Source organism: Protopterus annectens, chromosome 1.part1, assembly GCF_019279795.1.
Source record: "Protopterus annectens isolate FY-2018-M chromosome 1.part1, PAN1.0, whole genome shotgun sequence".
Taxonomy (NCBI): Eukaryota; Metazoa; Chordata; order Ceratodontiformes; family Protopteridae; genus Protopterus; species Protopterus annectens.
The window spans coordinates 208370197-208386003 of NC_056726.1; the positions used below are offsets into that span (position 1 = coordinate 208370197).

General features: G+C 41.8%; 1 protein-coding gene across 1 annotated transcript in view; it reads left to right on the forward strand.

Moving 5' to 3' along the window:
- Positions 1-15807, forward strand: part of IBTK (inhibitor of Bruton tyrosine kinase) — a 1862448-nt gene that overhangs the window by 1594251 nt on the left and 252390 nt on the right. Inside the window, exon 24 of the mRNA XM_044074098.1 lies at positions 11780-11872. Within this exon, the coding sequence (XP_043930033.1) occupies positions 11780-11872 (93 nt within the window). The remainder of the gene's footprint in view (positions 1-11779; positions 11873-15807) is intronic.

Sequence of the window (15807 nt, forward strand, 5' to 3'; positions counted from 1 at the left end):
CAACCCATATAGCCTGAAGGCTACTGCAGCAGTGAAAATGATTAACATAGAGAAATTGTGCAAGTTGTATTTATTCATAACAGTAAATGTTCAACATTCTCACTGCAGCAGTAGCTGCACCCATGCTGTACCCCCTTCTTGTATATATAGTTACTGGTTAGGGTCTAAACTTTTTTGATAGTATCATGCTTTCTGATTCTCATGATGAATTTCATGATGAGCATGTGCCTTCTATCCTTAAGGGCAAGTAAGTCCTGAAGAAACTTTCACTCTTACTGATGATTTTCCTCCACAGGGCTGTCCAATCAGCAGTCAGAGTTGAGGTGTGGGAAGGAGCCAGAGCTATATGAAGCTGGCCAGTTATTATGTCCTGGGCAAGACACAACCCATACATTCTAAAATACTACTGCAGCAATGAGGAAGACTGAGATCTTTTGTAAAGGGAAAGTACAATGTACACAATTGTACTTTCTTTCTTTCTTCTAGCCACAAAAAAAAAAGTACTTCTAAGCAGCCTTTGCCACTTCAGCAAGTTTTTCAGTTGCATTAGTCACAGATGGGTGACTATGCAGTGACCACTTTTGTTTCTTCAGACCATTCATCTTTTTTCTTGGATCCCTCTGGTGTAGTCCCCACAGCCACCATGGACTGGGGATTAGACACGTCCTCTGCGGCTGTTGGAGTGCTCTTTGTGGGCAAGGGGGAACCACACTCATCAGTCTTGGAAAAGAGCAGGGAGTACACCCCTCTGCCTGGTCAGACTGTAATGCCCGAGTTTAGGGTGGTTTCGTCTATCAAAAGTAGGTCTGCTCCTTCTGAAATTTCTGTCAAAAAGAAAAACTGTTAGATGTAATTATTAACTTAAATGTAATTAAAAATTAATAATAAAATTTAAATTAAAAAATTTAAAATAAATTAAAAAATTAAATTAAATTTAAAAATATTTAATTTAAATTTTTTTTACTTTTAATTCTTTTTCTTATTGTCCCACCCTTCTTACTTTCAATAACTAACACTCTTATATCTCCCTATCCTACTTTAACTCTGCTAAGATTTCATGTAAAACTGTTGTGTCAACCCTGTGTTATTTCACATTGTAACAAATCTAATAGGAATATGCACCAGTGGATTTTTCTTATTTTAATTGACTTATTTGTATGTGTGTGTAATTTTACCATTTGCTTTTCTGACTATATTTTCACTGCAGTTGTGGATTTATTGCCATGTTGTGTAATACCATCGTTTTTCAGTAGTATTACATAAATGTAAATGCATTGTCTTCATATTATGTTGTTCTTCATGAAGTTTTTCTCCCCCGGACTCCATTGAAAATTGGCTCTTCTTGGCCCAGTGGACTATCTCGGTAAACAAACTGTAAAATAAGTAAATAAATAAATGTATTCACCTATCTCAGTAATTTTGGACAGGTGTGAATTTTGTGGTTTGTTTATTTATTGACATTTGATTACTGGGAAAGTCCAACTGTATAGCTACCTATTTTCAGCAGAGGCCCAGGAAGAAAAGCTCCAAAGTAATAGAAAAACATTTTAAGAACAAATATTTTACTGCAATCTTCAAAATTAAAACAAAAAGATCTGCAGTTTATATATACAGAATTTGAGTTAATGTCAAAATATTTGTTAATTGATATGATAATGATTTAATATTTAGAGAAATTTTAGCCACTTTATAGAGAAATTAAAGGTAAGTTAATGTAATACAAACAAGAGAGAAAATCAGTGTTATAGCATGCTTGAAAGAATCAGGGGAGCGAAATGTACTGATGTAAGGAAGTGAGTGAAGAAGGGAGATTAAGGAGGTGTAAGGTATGAATAGTTGTCTGTCCATACATAGAGATATAGTTTATCCTGAGGTTTAGTAAGGACAGAGCCAGATTTTGGCAAGGAAGTCTTTCAGAGTGGTTTTAAAGATCTGGAGGGAGGGTGTTGACCTGATGGATGCAGGGTAAAGACTTCCAGGCCTTAGCAACATGGTATGAGTACAGAGCATGCCCACCAGATTTGATAGGTTTATGGACAGAAAGGAGCTTTTGGTCATGGGATTGTAATAACTGATTGGGAACATAGTTGTGTGGAGCGGTATTTAGTGCAGGACAAGCAGATGGATGCTGGATAATTTTGTAGGTGGTAAAAAGCTGTGTATATGTTACTGATGGGATAGTTCTAACTAGTTTAGACTAAGGGGTATTTGCTGCAAAGTTAGCCACTTTATTATAGCATTGTTCAGATTTAGATTTTTGTGATGCCTGGACGTTAGTAAGGATTGGAGTGCCTTAAAGTAGTGAGGGGAGGATGTGAGTAGAGGCAAATGTAGGCTTCGCCTCAGGGTTTAGTTCAGGCTCTTGTCCCTTGTTTCTGGCAAGAGAAAAAGGAATTCTACACTGGGAGGATGTTCAAGACATTGAACAGGAAAATGATTGTAAAGGGACAAATTTCTGTTTTATCTCCTCAGGTCTGTGATTCTGAGCATAGTGACTGTTCAGATAGTCCCTTGGAAGGATTTTTGTTTTCTGAAACCATATGCAGAATTGATCAGTTGTTTCACTGTGAACATGATGATCTTTCATAGTAAGTAATGTTTTTCGGCTTTTCCCAGTTAGGGGTCGCTACAGCGGAATGCAGTCCGCTTATGATTGGCAGTAGATTTTTTCTGTGCTGAGGTGCCAGCCCCACGCCCAACCTTCAACGAATGCACCCCTACCTGCATGTCTTTAAACATCACTCAACCGCGGGGAGGACATGCAGTCTCCACACAGAAGGCGCTCCAGTTGAGAATCCATCCGGTGAACTTCTTGCTGTGAGGTGACAATGCTAACCACTGCATCACTGTGGCCTATAATGGTCTTCCATAGTCATTAAAGAAATCTTTTTGTTACAAGTGGAAATTCCTGAACCTACTCCAGTTCCACCTGTTCTTCCAGCATTAATCTAGTCATTGTATTTATTACAGCCTGTAACTTGCTTGATAGGTAGCCTGGTTACCCATAAGAAAGCAGAGGGATTGTATAAAGATCCTTAATGTTATAAGTTTTTATTTTCTGACCCCAGGTCTGACTCAGCTGTGATTTATTCCATGGTAAATTGTACTGCTGCTAAACGTCTGGTAAATGCTAATATTAATCCTTCCCCCTCTGATAGGGATGGGAAAGCCTTTGAAAGATTTGGGGGAAAGTGTACTCTTCTGCAACACTTATTTTTTAATTTTTATCAGATCCACATGTTAAAAGTTTAGGCTTGCTTCTTTGGAAATATGAGGAACATTATAGCTTGTTTTTCCCCCTCTTCTGAGGAAAAAATCATCTTTTTGTAGTCTTAATGCTTCTGTGTCTCAAGTGACTAAACACTCTTTGAAGTTTGCTTATGATTTAACTGATGCAACTTCCAGAACTGCTTCTGCTGGAACTGTTATGAGAAGGTTTGCTTGGTTCACTTACACAAAACCTTCTTAAAGATGATATAGCTGAAATTTTAAATTCTCTTCTTAGATGGAGAGATTGTATGTGGACTGTCTGCTACAGATGTCCTTAAAATAAGTGATATGAGAGAGAAAGAGAAGCTAATTCAGGGGCTTTCTCAGGTTTTTAAGCTTGCCTTTTCCAAATCTGTCAAGGGGTTTTAGCTACTTCTGCTACATTTAGCAAAAAGCAAATTATCAGATTCAGCAAGATGGTGGTAAGCAGACATTTAAAAAGCAAGGGCAGGGTGCTCCAAAAAGAAAGGAGGAGCCTGTCAGAAACAGGCACTCTAACAAGTTTGAATTGACCATCTATGGAATCCTCCCCTATCCATCGTGGCAATCCCCTCATTCTATCCCAAAATCTGGCCTTCCATTTCTCTCTTTGACAACAGATAGTCTTAGAAAAATAAGCTCTGAGAGTGGCTCATCACGTATACAGATGGCAGTGGAAATCTCTCTTTCCTTGTCAGTGGATTCCTCCTGATCCTCCAGATTAAACTCATTTTTCTTCATGTTTTTATCATCTGCTAACTCGAGGAGTGATAGAAATTGCCCATCATTCTAAGAAAGGAGATGGACTTTTTTTCCCCGTTTTTAGTTGATTTTTCTAGGATTCTCCTTTGCTGGCATCCAAATAGTGTAGTGACTAATAAGGAACTGAATTTTGCTCAGATTTTTAGCTTTTACTGGCTTTTTTACACACCTTTTATTTTTCTCAAAGGGAAAGCTGTAATCAACCTGTTTTTCAGAGTGCAATCATCTTGGAATCTCATCCTCTTTAAATAACCTTGTTAAAATGTGTTTGCTGTCAGGTGTAACCCCATGTTCAGTTAATATCTGGTGATGTCAAGGGCATACACTTCCTTTAACCTGATAAAGGGATACTGTGCAGACATGAAGGAGCATGCATATATCTCCCAAATGAGGCGGCTTGACATTTAAAGAAAAAGGTGCATCAGAAAGTACAAAGGTGAGGCATGCAAATGTACCTCCCACTGAATGTAGCTCTTTAAGATCAACTGGTGTGTTGAGTACTCATTTATCTGTTTACAGCATTAACTGATTATCCCCATCTTGCTGTGATGAAGACTTTCTGATACTTCTGAAGGTGTCCAATCAGGAATACAGATGAGATACAGGAAAGGATCCCAGTATTTAGTGGGAAGATTGAGAATTAAAGTTTAGTACATGTAATTCTTCATGAAGAACTACCAGCAGTTTATCTATATTGATTATTAAGTTAATATCCTACATATTGTAAATCATGTAGTTGTAAGCTGTTTAAAAAGTGAAATTATTGATGTAATATTAGTCGTTGGTAAACATTTAGCTATCAGTTTAGTATTTGTTGTGAAAAAATATTAGTTTTTACTCCCATTTAGCTCAATTTGAAGAATAACCATTAAGAACTAAATTCATTGCCTCAGTTTGCATAGGTTACTAAGTAGATATGCATGTGTTACCAGACACAGTTATAGCTAAAGAAAACAGACCCCCCTCCTAAAAAAATTAAATAAAAAGTAATCTGATGTTGTCAATTTTCATTCTATCCTCAACCTGTGGGTCCGGTTCTGATCCTTGGAACTGAATCAGCTGCTGTCATAGCTTGTGGTAACCAAAAAACTCTTGATCTTATCCCTTACTCATAATGCACCTATCCCGTTCCCCTCAGATCTTTTTTGCCGTTTTTCATGTCAGATGTGGTGCCAGTTACTACTTCTCTATTCTTCTATTTAAAAAATAAATAAATAAAAGCTTTGCTGTACTGTCCTCTTTTTTTCTCTATCAGCGTGTGTGTGTGTGTGTGTGTGTGTGTGTGTGTGAGTGGAAATATAGCAGAAAAAGGGAAACTCCTGTTGGATTTAATTGTCAGAAACGTGGCCATAAAATACCCCTTTCTGACATGGATTCTTTGTTTATTGTTTGAGCCCTCTCCATCTTCAGGAGGACTGCTCAATTTGTCATTCGTTCAGTCATAGGGCTCTTGTCAAACAGAAAAATAAACTTATTTTGAAAGGCCTGCTTCTGTCGTCCTTCAGCCAGGCATTATCTAGAGCCACTTCAGCTAAAGATAAATCTAACAAGTCTGGCTTCTTGAGCCCATCATCTTCATCTTCCAAAGCCTCCAAGAAGACAAAAAGAAGTTGTTTGTCTGTGCCGACATCTCCATCGGCTCTCAGTCTAAAGAGACAAAAATCTTCAGTTCCATTGTCTCCTTCGGAACCAATAAGGAAAAAATCACATTCTCCATTTCATATTGTTTCCTCCGAACCAACTGTTAACAAGGCCTCACTATGTGATCCGACTAGTTCTTCGATGCCTAATGTTATGGATCAAAGACAAACTTTGATGCCGACATCCTCAGATCTGAAACCACAATTACAGGACTGTACAAAAATTAGTGTACCAAGAACTACTTATTCTTCCTTATTTGATCCTTTTCCAGACATACATCCTATTTAGAGAGACCTAAGTTGCCTTCTGTGATGTCTGCCCATTCCTCTAGAAGTCTAACTGAAGATGATGTGGAGAGACTGGTGAGAAAAATCCTTTGGGCACAAAGACTGACAGGATTCACCTCTGTTCCTATCCTGATGGGTCAAGGATTCCATTCTTCTACTAATCCACCTTTACTTCATCCTCTAACTTCACTTGAAGGTTTATAGTCTACATTTCCAAGCTTTCCAGAGCCATCTGTGTTGGAATCAAAGATATCTCTATCTTTGGAACCGATTATTGCTCTGAGCTCTTCGGCTGAGTCAGAGATGGAGACCTGTCAGGTCCATATCTATTTGTTCCAAGGGGCTGGAGTCAACTCCATTGTTGTTGGAGCCTTCTCTGCACCTCAGAGCTTAGGCATGGATCAGCTCTGCTCTGGCTTCTGCTTTGAGAGGGATCTCCTCAGAGCAGGAGGTGATCTCGGTTCCCAGACCCATTCTTCTGGATCTGAGATCCCTCCCTTCTCTAGGTGGATCAGCTTTCAAGGCTATGGAGAGAGCTATAACTGCAGCAGTCAGCCAAGTATGCTCCTTCCTACTTGGAAAATACTTCCTGTCACACCTATGTTCAGAGTCTCAACCAGTCCCTCCACAAGGACAGCAAGTGTCTAAACCTCAGGAATCCCAAATGGGAGTGCCCTCTTCTGATACTTCCTCAGATCATCTCACTGAGGAGGTCCCTGAGAAGAAGTTGTTTAAGAGGAAGCACTTGGATTCCCCAGAGGAATCTATCATGGAGGACATGGACTTCAGTGAGGGTGAAGGATCCCCAAGATCACCTCCTGATGATGTCTCCTTTGGAAACATCCTGGAAATCTTAAAATAGAGAGGTGTTTGGAAGTCCAGCAGTCCTGCGTCTGAAGAATCACTGTAGATGCAGGCTTTTGATACTTGCACATCTACCTCCTGGGTGACTCCACTTGCCGATGAGCTCATTGAGTTGATCTCTTGGTTGGTGTGGAAGGCTTACGACACCAGTGAATCCATTCCCTGGCGACCTGAAAAAAATCATTACTACCCCAGAGGACAAAGAGGTTTGTCTGTTGATGCCATGGTCATTGCGGCATGGCAGCAACCAAAAGGGCATTAGCTGATAAGAGTTCCTCTATCCATCCACCCAACAAGTAGTCTCGGGCAATGAATAGGTTTGGGAAATGGGTTTGTTTCACTGACCTTTGCATTATAGTCCTTGAATTTCTTGGAACATTTCACAAGCTGCAAAGGGATCTGATTAATGAGATCTCAGATACACTTTCAGGATCCATCTCTGAAGAGGTTTAGGAATCTGTGTCCTCTCAGCTGGCTATCCTTCAGTCCATATCCAGCTGGTCCATGAGGCTAATTTCTCATGCAGCCAAAGGGATGACAAGAGCAGCAAGTTCAAGCATTGCCATCAGGAGACATGACTGGATGCGTTTATGTGACTTTGCAGAGCCCTTCAAGTCTTTGTTCTTCGGTGCACCCTTTGATGGCACTTCCTTGTTTGGCCCTAAAGTTAAAGAAACTTTGTCCAGGTGTGAGAAAGATGGAAAGACCCTGTCTGCCCAGGGCATGCGTTTTTCCACTCCTTGGTGATCCTTTTCAAGGCATCAGTGGAGTACTGGAAAAGTGTGGTTCAAAAAGTCCCACGGGCCCATTCAAGACGCACATGGAGGGGGTTCCCACAGGGGCAGAAGGAGGACTTAAGTGGTAGATGCCACCCTTGTGGCAGAGGAGGCCCTGCAAAATCAAGGGTGCAAAGATTCTTTGGTTAACTCTTTCAGCATTCTTGAAAGGAGGCCCAGTTGTCTTCCTCTGGAGGCATTCAGAGGTCGTTTATCCCTACTCTAGAGAGTCTGGCTAGAAATAACATTAGATACCTGGGTGCAGAGGATAATTTCCAGAGGTTATATTATTCCATTTTCCCTTTCACCTCCTATTTGCAAAAGAATCCCCGATGCCCCACCCACTTGGAGGGAACAGGCAGTATTACAAATTCAAGAACTGCTAGAAAAAGAGAGTCGTCTAGGAAGTCCTGCCAGACCAGAGAAAATCCAGAACTTACTCAAGGTTCTTTTTAGTGACAAAAAGGATGGGACTGGAGGCCAGTTTTGGATCTCGGCATTTTAAACAAATCAGTTTGGCAATCACAGTTCTGGATGGTCACGGTTCAGTCCATTCTTCCATTTTTGGAAAAGGATGACTGGATTTGCTCAGTAGTGCTCAATAAACCTTCAGGATGCATGCTATCATGTAAAGATCAGCAGGCGGTCTAGAAAGTTTCTTCATTTCCAACTGGGAGCCAGTCACTACCAGTTCATAGCTCTGCCCTTTGTCTCACCACAGCTTCCAGGGTGTTCATCAAGTGCATGGCAGTAGTAACATCTCACTTGAGACTGCTGGGATTCCTGGTGTTAATGTACTTGGATGACTGGTTCATTACCGCTTCCACCAGGCATCACCTGCTAGAGGCAAGAGATCAGGTTCTCCAGACATGTTCCCATCTGGGAATAACCATAAACTATGAAAAATCTCACCTCAAATTGGCACAGAACTTAGAGGTCATGGGAGCAATCTTGAAGACAAAGGCAACAGTAGCCTCTCATCCCCCAATGAGACTACAGAAAATTAGATCACAAGTCATGAGGATAATCAAGACCAGGAAGTTCAAAAGTATCAGTACACCTAGTTCTAAAGGCCCTGGGGTGCATGACGTCGGCTGTAATTCTAGTACCCACAGCCAGATTTCATATCAGAATTTTACAATGGCTGATTGCAACACAATGGTCGATACTACACCAGTCAGTGTCAACTTCCATTGCAATCACCACATTTTGCAAGAGATATGTCAAATGGTGGATTCAATCAAATTAAATCCTAAAAGGCCACCTTTTCCTCCCCTGTCAACCCAAGACCACATTGACCATAAATGCTTCCCATTTAGGATGGGGAAGCATTATCTGGTGAATACGGTCCAAACCACTTGGTCCTTCATAGAGGCCAACTTGTATAACAACGTCCTAGAGATGAGAGCAGTGCTTTTAGCTTTGCAGGCCTTCCCAGTTACTCTGCCTTCAGGAGCAATTGCATTTCAAACAGACAACATGTCAGTAGTTTGGTACGCCAACAAGTAAAAAGGAAACATATCCTATCCGCTGTATCAAAGCACTCAGAATCTGGCAGTGAGTGATATCATCCATTCGTTTTCTCATAGCAATGCACATTCCGGGGAAGTACAGTGTGATAGCAGACAAACTAAATATATGCGTACTCCTGCCTCATGAGTGGTCCCTCAATCCAAAAGTGACGGAGAGAATATTTCATCAATGAGGCCAGCCTTGCTGCAATCTTTTCGCCTCTCCGCTAAACAAGTGCAGCAGCTGTTTTGCCCTTATTTACCCCTTTGGGGATGTTCTAGTCCACAGTTAGCCCACTGGTCTTCTCTATGCCTTGCCTCTGATTCTGCTAATTCCAAAGTTTCTTTAGAAAGCAGTCAGGTTGAAGAGCAAGGTAGTACTCATTGCACCATATTGGCCTCAACAGATTTGTTTTCCCCTTCCTTTGTCCTCATCTAATTCACCCAACTTGGATTCTATCCCCGGTTTCAGATGATCTGTTCCATCCAACAAACATGGCTCACCCAGACATTTTGAACCTATGTTCTTATTCTTTGGCCTCTCTCAAACTATCCACACATAAACTTTACAACAGTAAGTGGAAAAGGTCTGTTCATTGGGCACGTCAAAATGAAATTGATCCTTTTTCAGCTCCTATTCATAAGATTCTCAATTTTGTAGCCTCACTGTTCAATGTGGGGGGTTTCGTCTTCTACTGTTAAAGTTCAGCTAACAGTATATCCAATTTTTGTATTGGATTTGAAGACTCATCACTTGCTTCTCATAAATTTTGTAAAGCTTTTTTGAGAAGTACTCTTCAGTTAAAGCTTCCTTACAAGGATCCAACCCCTCCTTCAGACCTGAACTTGGTGTTGCAAACAATCATACAACCTCCTTTTGAGCAGGAGCAGATTGTGATCTTAAGTTTCTGTCCTGGAAAACTGTTTTCTTAGTAGCCATAACTTCCACCAGAAGGATTTCAGAAATTCAAGCTTTGCCTTGTAAACCACCATATTTGATTTTTTTCACAAGGATAGAGTTGTGCTAAGAACCAACCCCTCTTTCCTACCAAAGGTGGTTTCAGAAGGTAATCTCAATAAGACTCTTAACCTACCAGTTTTCTTCCCCAAATTTCCTACTAAAGGTGAATGTTGCTTACACTTATTAGAAGTTCATAGACAATTACGGTTTTATCTTCACAGAACAAAAGATATCAGAAAATCTGACCAATTATATATCTCTTACTTAAATACAAAACTAGGAAAACTTGTGAGCAACTTGACATTGGCTAGATGGCTAACCAATTGCATTTCTTTCATGTACAACAAATTGGGGATTGCTTTATTGAAACCTTTGAAAGTGCATTCAGCTAGAGTTGTAGGAACTTCGGCTGCCTTCCAATGTAAAACCACTTCCCATACTTTCATTACTCATTACAAATTGAATGGTCTCCAGTGGAAGAACTTCATTTGGTTCAGTGGTGCTTAAGAACATCCTTTCTTTTTGAGCCCACCCAGGATTTAAGGTAGCTGGGGACTCTTTCCCACAGGTGGAGGATAGAATGAAAATTGACAGCATCAGAGAAAGAAGTTATAGACTTACCGTAATGTTCCATCTATGTTGTCCATTTTCATTCTTCCTCAACTTCCTCCCTCCAACACCAATGCCCTTGGATTTCTAGCGGAACAGGCAACTAACAGATCATTATCCTTGGTATAGAATTGTGGTTCCAGATATAGTCTCACTGAATGTCTTGCAACTAATATTTTCTTCTATCAGCAAACTTGATCTGAGTAACTGGGATAGGTGCTTTATGGATAAGGGATAAGCTCAAGAGTTTTTTGGTTACCAGGTGCTATGAGAGGGACCAAGTTAGTTCCAAGGATCAGAAATGGCCCCACAGGTTGAGGAAGAATGAAAATGGACAAACACAGATGGAATGTTATGGTAAGTATATAACGTCTTTTTTCTCTTCTCACCCCATGAGGTAAGACAGACTCAAAAACAGCATCTGTCTGTCACCTGTCACATTTTTGAATGTCTGTTTAACTGGCAGTACATAGACAATTCTAATTGACTTGTGACTGCTGTGCTTTAGAAATATTCTAAATTGTATGAGGTTTTGTTCAAACTGCTGTCACATCTCTCCAGAGATTTTAATATGCTACATTTGAAATGTGTTATTTAGTAAATTATGTATGCAGGCATTTAGAGTAGATGTACTTCCACTGAGGTGACTTCTGTTGAAAAACCTACATGTTCTGTGGTTTTGACCCTGATTGCATCACTACTTAATACTTCCTTGTTATTTCATTTGTTAATTAATTTAATAAATTGCATTGATGGAGTGTAAATTTCTCTAGTGCTTTCATGTAAAAGTATTTCCTCTATCAGGTAGAATAGTTAAGCATCTCAGTTCACTGACACATGGTGTGGTGAAATGATATCTAAAGCATCCTATAATAGTCAAATATTACATTAACAAGTTTGCAAAGATCACTGAATGCATTGTATAAAGCTGTAAGAAACACAGTTCCTTCTTTTACAGCAAAACACTGTGAAATTTTTTTTTTAAGTTTACCTTGATGGATGACATTTTAATGTGCCTGTAGTTCATAAACTTAGGTTTATGCAGTTTGAAATAGAAACATATATTATCAAGTCTAAAATGAAATGAGCGTGGCGATGAGTAACTTTGTTTTTATTCAGCCCCACCACCCCTCCTGCCTTAAATCTGAGAGCTATCATGGAAATGGAAGAAAATGAAGAGAAATGTAGAGCTGTGTCAAAAACTAGTTCAAGGTTAGTATGACCCAGTAACTGTAAAAGCATTTTATTTCTGTTACATAACTGACATTGTAGGTAGTAGTTGCATGCAAAAATATTTCAATTAGAAAAGTAAGTAAATGTTGCATTCTTTTCTAGAAGTTTACACGTTAACAATATGTCCTCTTTACTGTAGCATGTTTTGTGGTTGTTCAGGCGTAGTGAAAAAGTGAAGCAGAATATTCAGAAAAAAAGTTTGTCTGGATGTCCTTCCTGTCTCTTTTATTTGCTTTCATGGGACTCAGACTGCCTTATTCTTCAGCAAAGGATATTTTCACTGAGAATGAAGTGGACACCCCAATAGTCTGTGCACATATGCCTTAACAGCCTTTTCAGTCTTCCTTGCCTTAATGCAGTCGTCTCCTTTCTTGGAGTACAGTTTAAGTATTCTAGATCCCATGGCACTGTTGTGCAGAATGTGTTATTACTTTTATTTTAAATTGTGATGTTGCATTTGAATAGTGTATTTTAGCTTGATCACTGGTTAGAACTTTGGTACTGTCCTGGACAAAAACTGAGAGCACAGCATCCTGTAGAAATTATAGAAACAGTTAGTGTTTAACTAACATAAATTTGAGCAAACTCAGTTGCAATAAAAGATGAAGAAGTGGAAACTGGAATGTAAAATTTGCATGGATAGCCAAATTATTTTGGTAAAATGAATAAAGCTAGAACAGACAGGTAACTTAATTGAATATAAATTGTTGAGTTCCTTTAATTCTCCAGGCGTTATCAGGTTTCCCTGCAGATTGTTTTCTTGCACAACTAATTTTTTGCCAGTGTCTTTAACAGTTTGACAGTCACATTGTTAATACACAATGTTAAGTTGTCAATCTCGCCTTCATTCTTGCTTGATGGGTTCGGAGCCGATCCCTCGGCTCTGCTAAGCTCGAGAGTCACTTTTACCAGCTCGAGGCAGCCCCATATCCCATGATGCAAGTAAGTACCCAGATCTTGTTTGCTTATGAGGTCCTCCTTTTACCAGCTCCTGGTAAGTGATTCACTTTTGATATTTAAGCCCCTTTTTGTAAAAACCTTTAATTGTTAGTTATAAGTTAATTATATAGATTTTCTGACAGAAAATCCCTGTCTCTTCTAATTTTTTAGTCAAACTTTACCCATCCCATCCCTCCCTGTTAGGGTGTGTGTGTTTGTTTTATAGAATACCTTTTGGTATTTTATTTAATTTAATTTTTTGACTGGTGTGTGTGTGTGTTTTGTGAAGCACCATGTCAAAGGAGAGGGTCTCAGGTTTTAAGAAGTGTGACTCGTGCTGTCAGAAGATGTCTCTGACAGACGGTCACACTTCTTGCCTGTATTGCCTGGGGCCTCTTCACCTGCAGGACTCCTGTGCTATTTGTCATTCCTTCAGCCAGAGAGTCCTGCAGGAAAAGCTGATACTTAGGGGCCTTCTTAAGCCGGAGGGCTCTCCGGCTCCATCAAAATCAGCCAAATCTTCCAAGGCCCAGGCTTCTGTGTCTAAGCCTGCGGCCTCGGCTCCGACTCGTTCCGAGTCGAGATCGGCTCCGGCTGGAGCCGATTCTGGCTTAACAAAGCCTTCGGCACCGATGGCTATCGGTGCCGATTCTGCATCGACCACTGCGGTGTCGGCTCCGATCGGTTCCGACCACCATGTGGCACAGGCATCGGTGTCTGCTCCGATCTGCTCCGACACCGTTACTTTTGTGGCTGTATCGGCTCCGGCTGGAGCCGATGCATCGAGGCTTCCTGTCGGCTCCGATAAGTCTTCGGCTCCGACAGGATCTATAGTATCGGTTCCGATGGCTCATTCCAGGAAGAGGTCGAGGTCTCCTTCCTTGGAGCCGATACTTTCGGCTCCGGCTTCACCTCTCCTTTCGGAACGGAGCCATCGGCATGGATCATCAAGGTCATCCAGACTTTCAGACAATGACGTAGAGAGTGGTCAGCAGATTACTTAAGTCACAGGTACTGGCCCAAATGTTACATAGTCCGTCTCAACAGATGACTGTTGGTCCACACCCGTTACAGTTCCTCCTTCAACTCTACCCCAGAGCTTGGAGTTGGAGTCTTCGGAATGGTTACTGCTACGGCTGGAGGGCGGATACCCCTTCTGTTCCTTCAGCCTCTACTCTTATCTCCTCTTGAGACCTTCCTTAGAGGGATTCGGTGGTCAGGCTTCCATGGTCTCCTCCGAGGGTGAGTGGCATCGGACCCTTGTCCAAACCCGCTCTTCCCCTTGGAGCCTCGGCCTTGGTGAGCTCGGCTCCGACATCTGCTTGAGACTTCCCTTCGGTGGTCCCTGGGTTCCTAGTTCTTGAGCGGGTTCTCTCGGACCTGCCTGGGAGGGAGCATTCGAGGTGATGAAGAGTGTGCTGGCCACTGGTATCAGTCAGCAGTCTGTTCCCGTAGCTCCTCCCTCTATAGTACCTGTTGACATCTCTGCCACTTCTCTTGCTACAGGACCCAGAGATCCTCCGCCTCAGGTTTCCCCATTGGGAATTTCCCCTCTTCCGAGGATTCTCCTGATGTTTGGAGATCCTCCTAGGAAGAGGACTTGTAAGAGGAAACATGTAGACTCCCCGAGTCTGTCACTTGGATACTGACTTTGATGAGTCAGAGGGATCCCCTAGATCCCCTCTGAGGATGTCTCCTTTTCAGACATCCTAGAACTCCTTAAACAGAGGGAAACTGGCCCACCAACAATCCCTCTGAGGATGAGTCAGTATACCTAGAGGCGTTTGGATCTCGGCCCTTCACCTCCTGGGTGTCTCCGCCTTCGACCCCTTATGCAGGTTATTGCGGCGTGGGCAGCTCCTGACTCTGTAGAGCCAGTCCCTAGGAGGCCTTCAAAATTTATCACTGCCCGTGTGACAAGCAATTCCTCACTAAGGGTGTCCCGCTGATGCCATGGTGGTGGCTGCGGCCACCAAGAAGGAACTTGCAGATCCTTCCGTGCCGTCCATCCTCCTAATAAGGACTCTAGGACCATGGATAGGTATGGTAGCGGATGTTTTCCTCAGCGACCTTTGCTATCTGAATTACCTATGTCACTTCACCAGACTACAGAGGGATATCCTTAAGGAGCTGGGTGAAGTAGTACAGGATCCTACAGCTGCAGGGGCTCAAGAAAAAATTACAGCTAGGAACCCTTAATTCCATTGCAAACTCCTCCATGCGGCTAATATCTTATGCTCCTAATGGAGCGAGTAGAGCCACAGGTACAGGTGTGGCTCTTAGACGCCAAGCCTGGATGCGGCTATGTGATTTTGCGGATCCCTTTAAGGCGTCCTTCACAAATTCTCCCTTTGATGGGTCAGCTTTGTTTGGCCCTCAGGTGAAGGAAACTTTGACCAGGTGCGAACAGGACGGCAAGACTCTTTCTGCTGTAGGAGTCCGTTTTCCACCCCTTCTAGACCTTATCCCAAAGGACAGAAAGGTGGGAAAATGTGGTTCCGTAAATCCCAAGGAGTCACGCCGGATTCACGTGGTCAGTTTACCCCTAGAGGCAGAGGGGTAACAACAACAGCGCCGCTCTAGAGGCAGAGGGGTCCGAAAACCAGGGAAACAGAGAGCCTCTCTCTGACAAGCCCTTTCAGCATCCCTGAGATGTTGCCCGGCTGTCCCTCCTTGGAGGCAGTCGGAAGATTATCACTGTACCCAGAAGCCTGGCATTCCCTCACTCAAGACAGATGGGTACAGTCGATCATATCCAAGGGTTACATAATTCCTTTCGAGGAAAGTCCCTTCCCTCAAATTCCTTCCAGATGTACCACCGGTCTAAATTGCAGAGTTAGAAGTCTCAAAACTACTGCAAAAAGAGCCATTCAGCCAGTTACAACAGACCATTCAGAGCCCAGAATCTACTCAAGGTTCTTTTGGTCCCCAAAAGACGGGAGACTGGAGACCAATATTGGATCTCAGCAGACTCA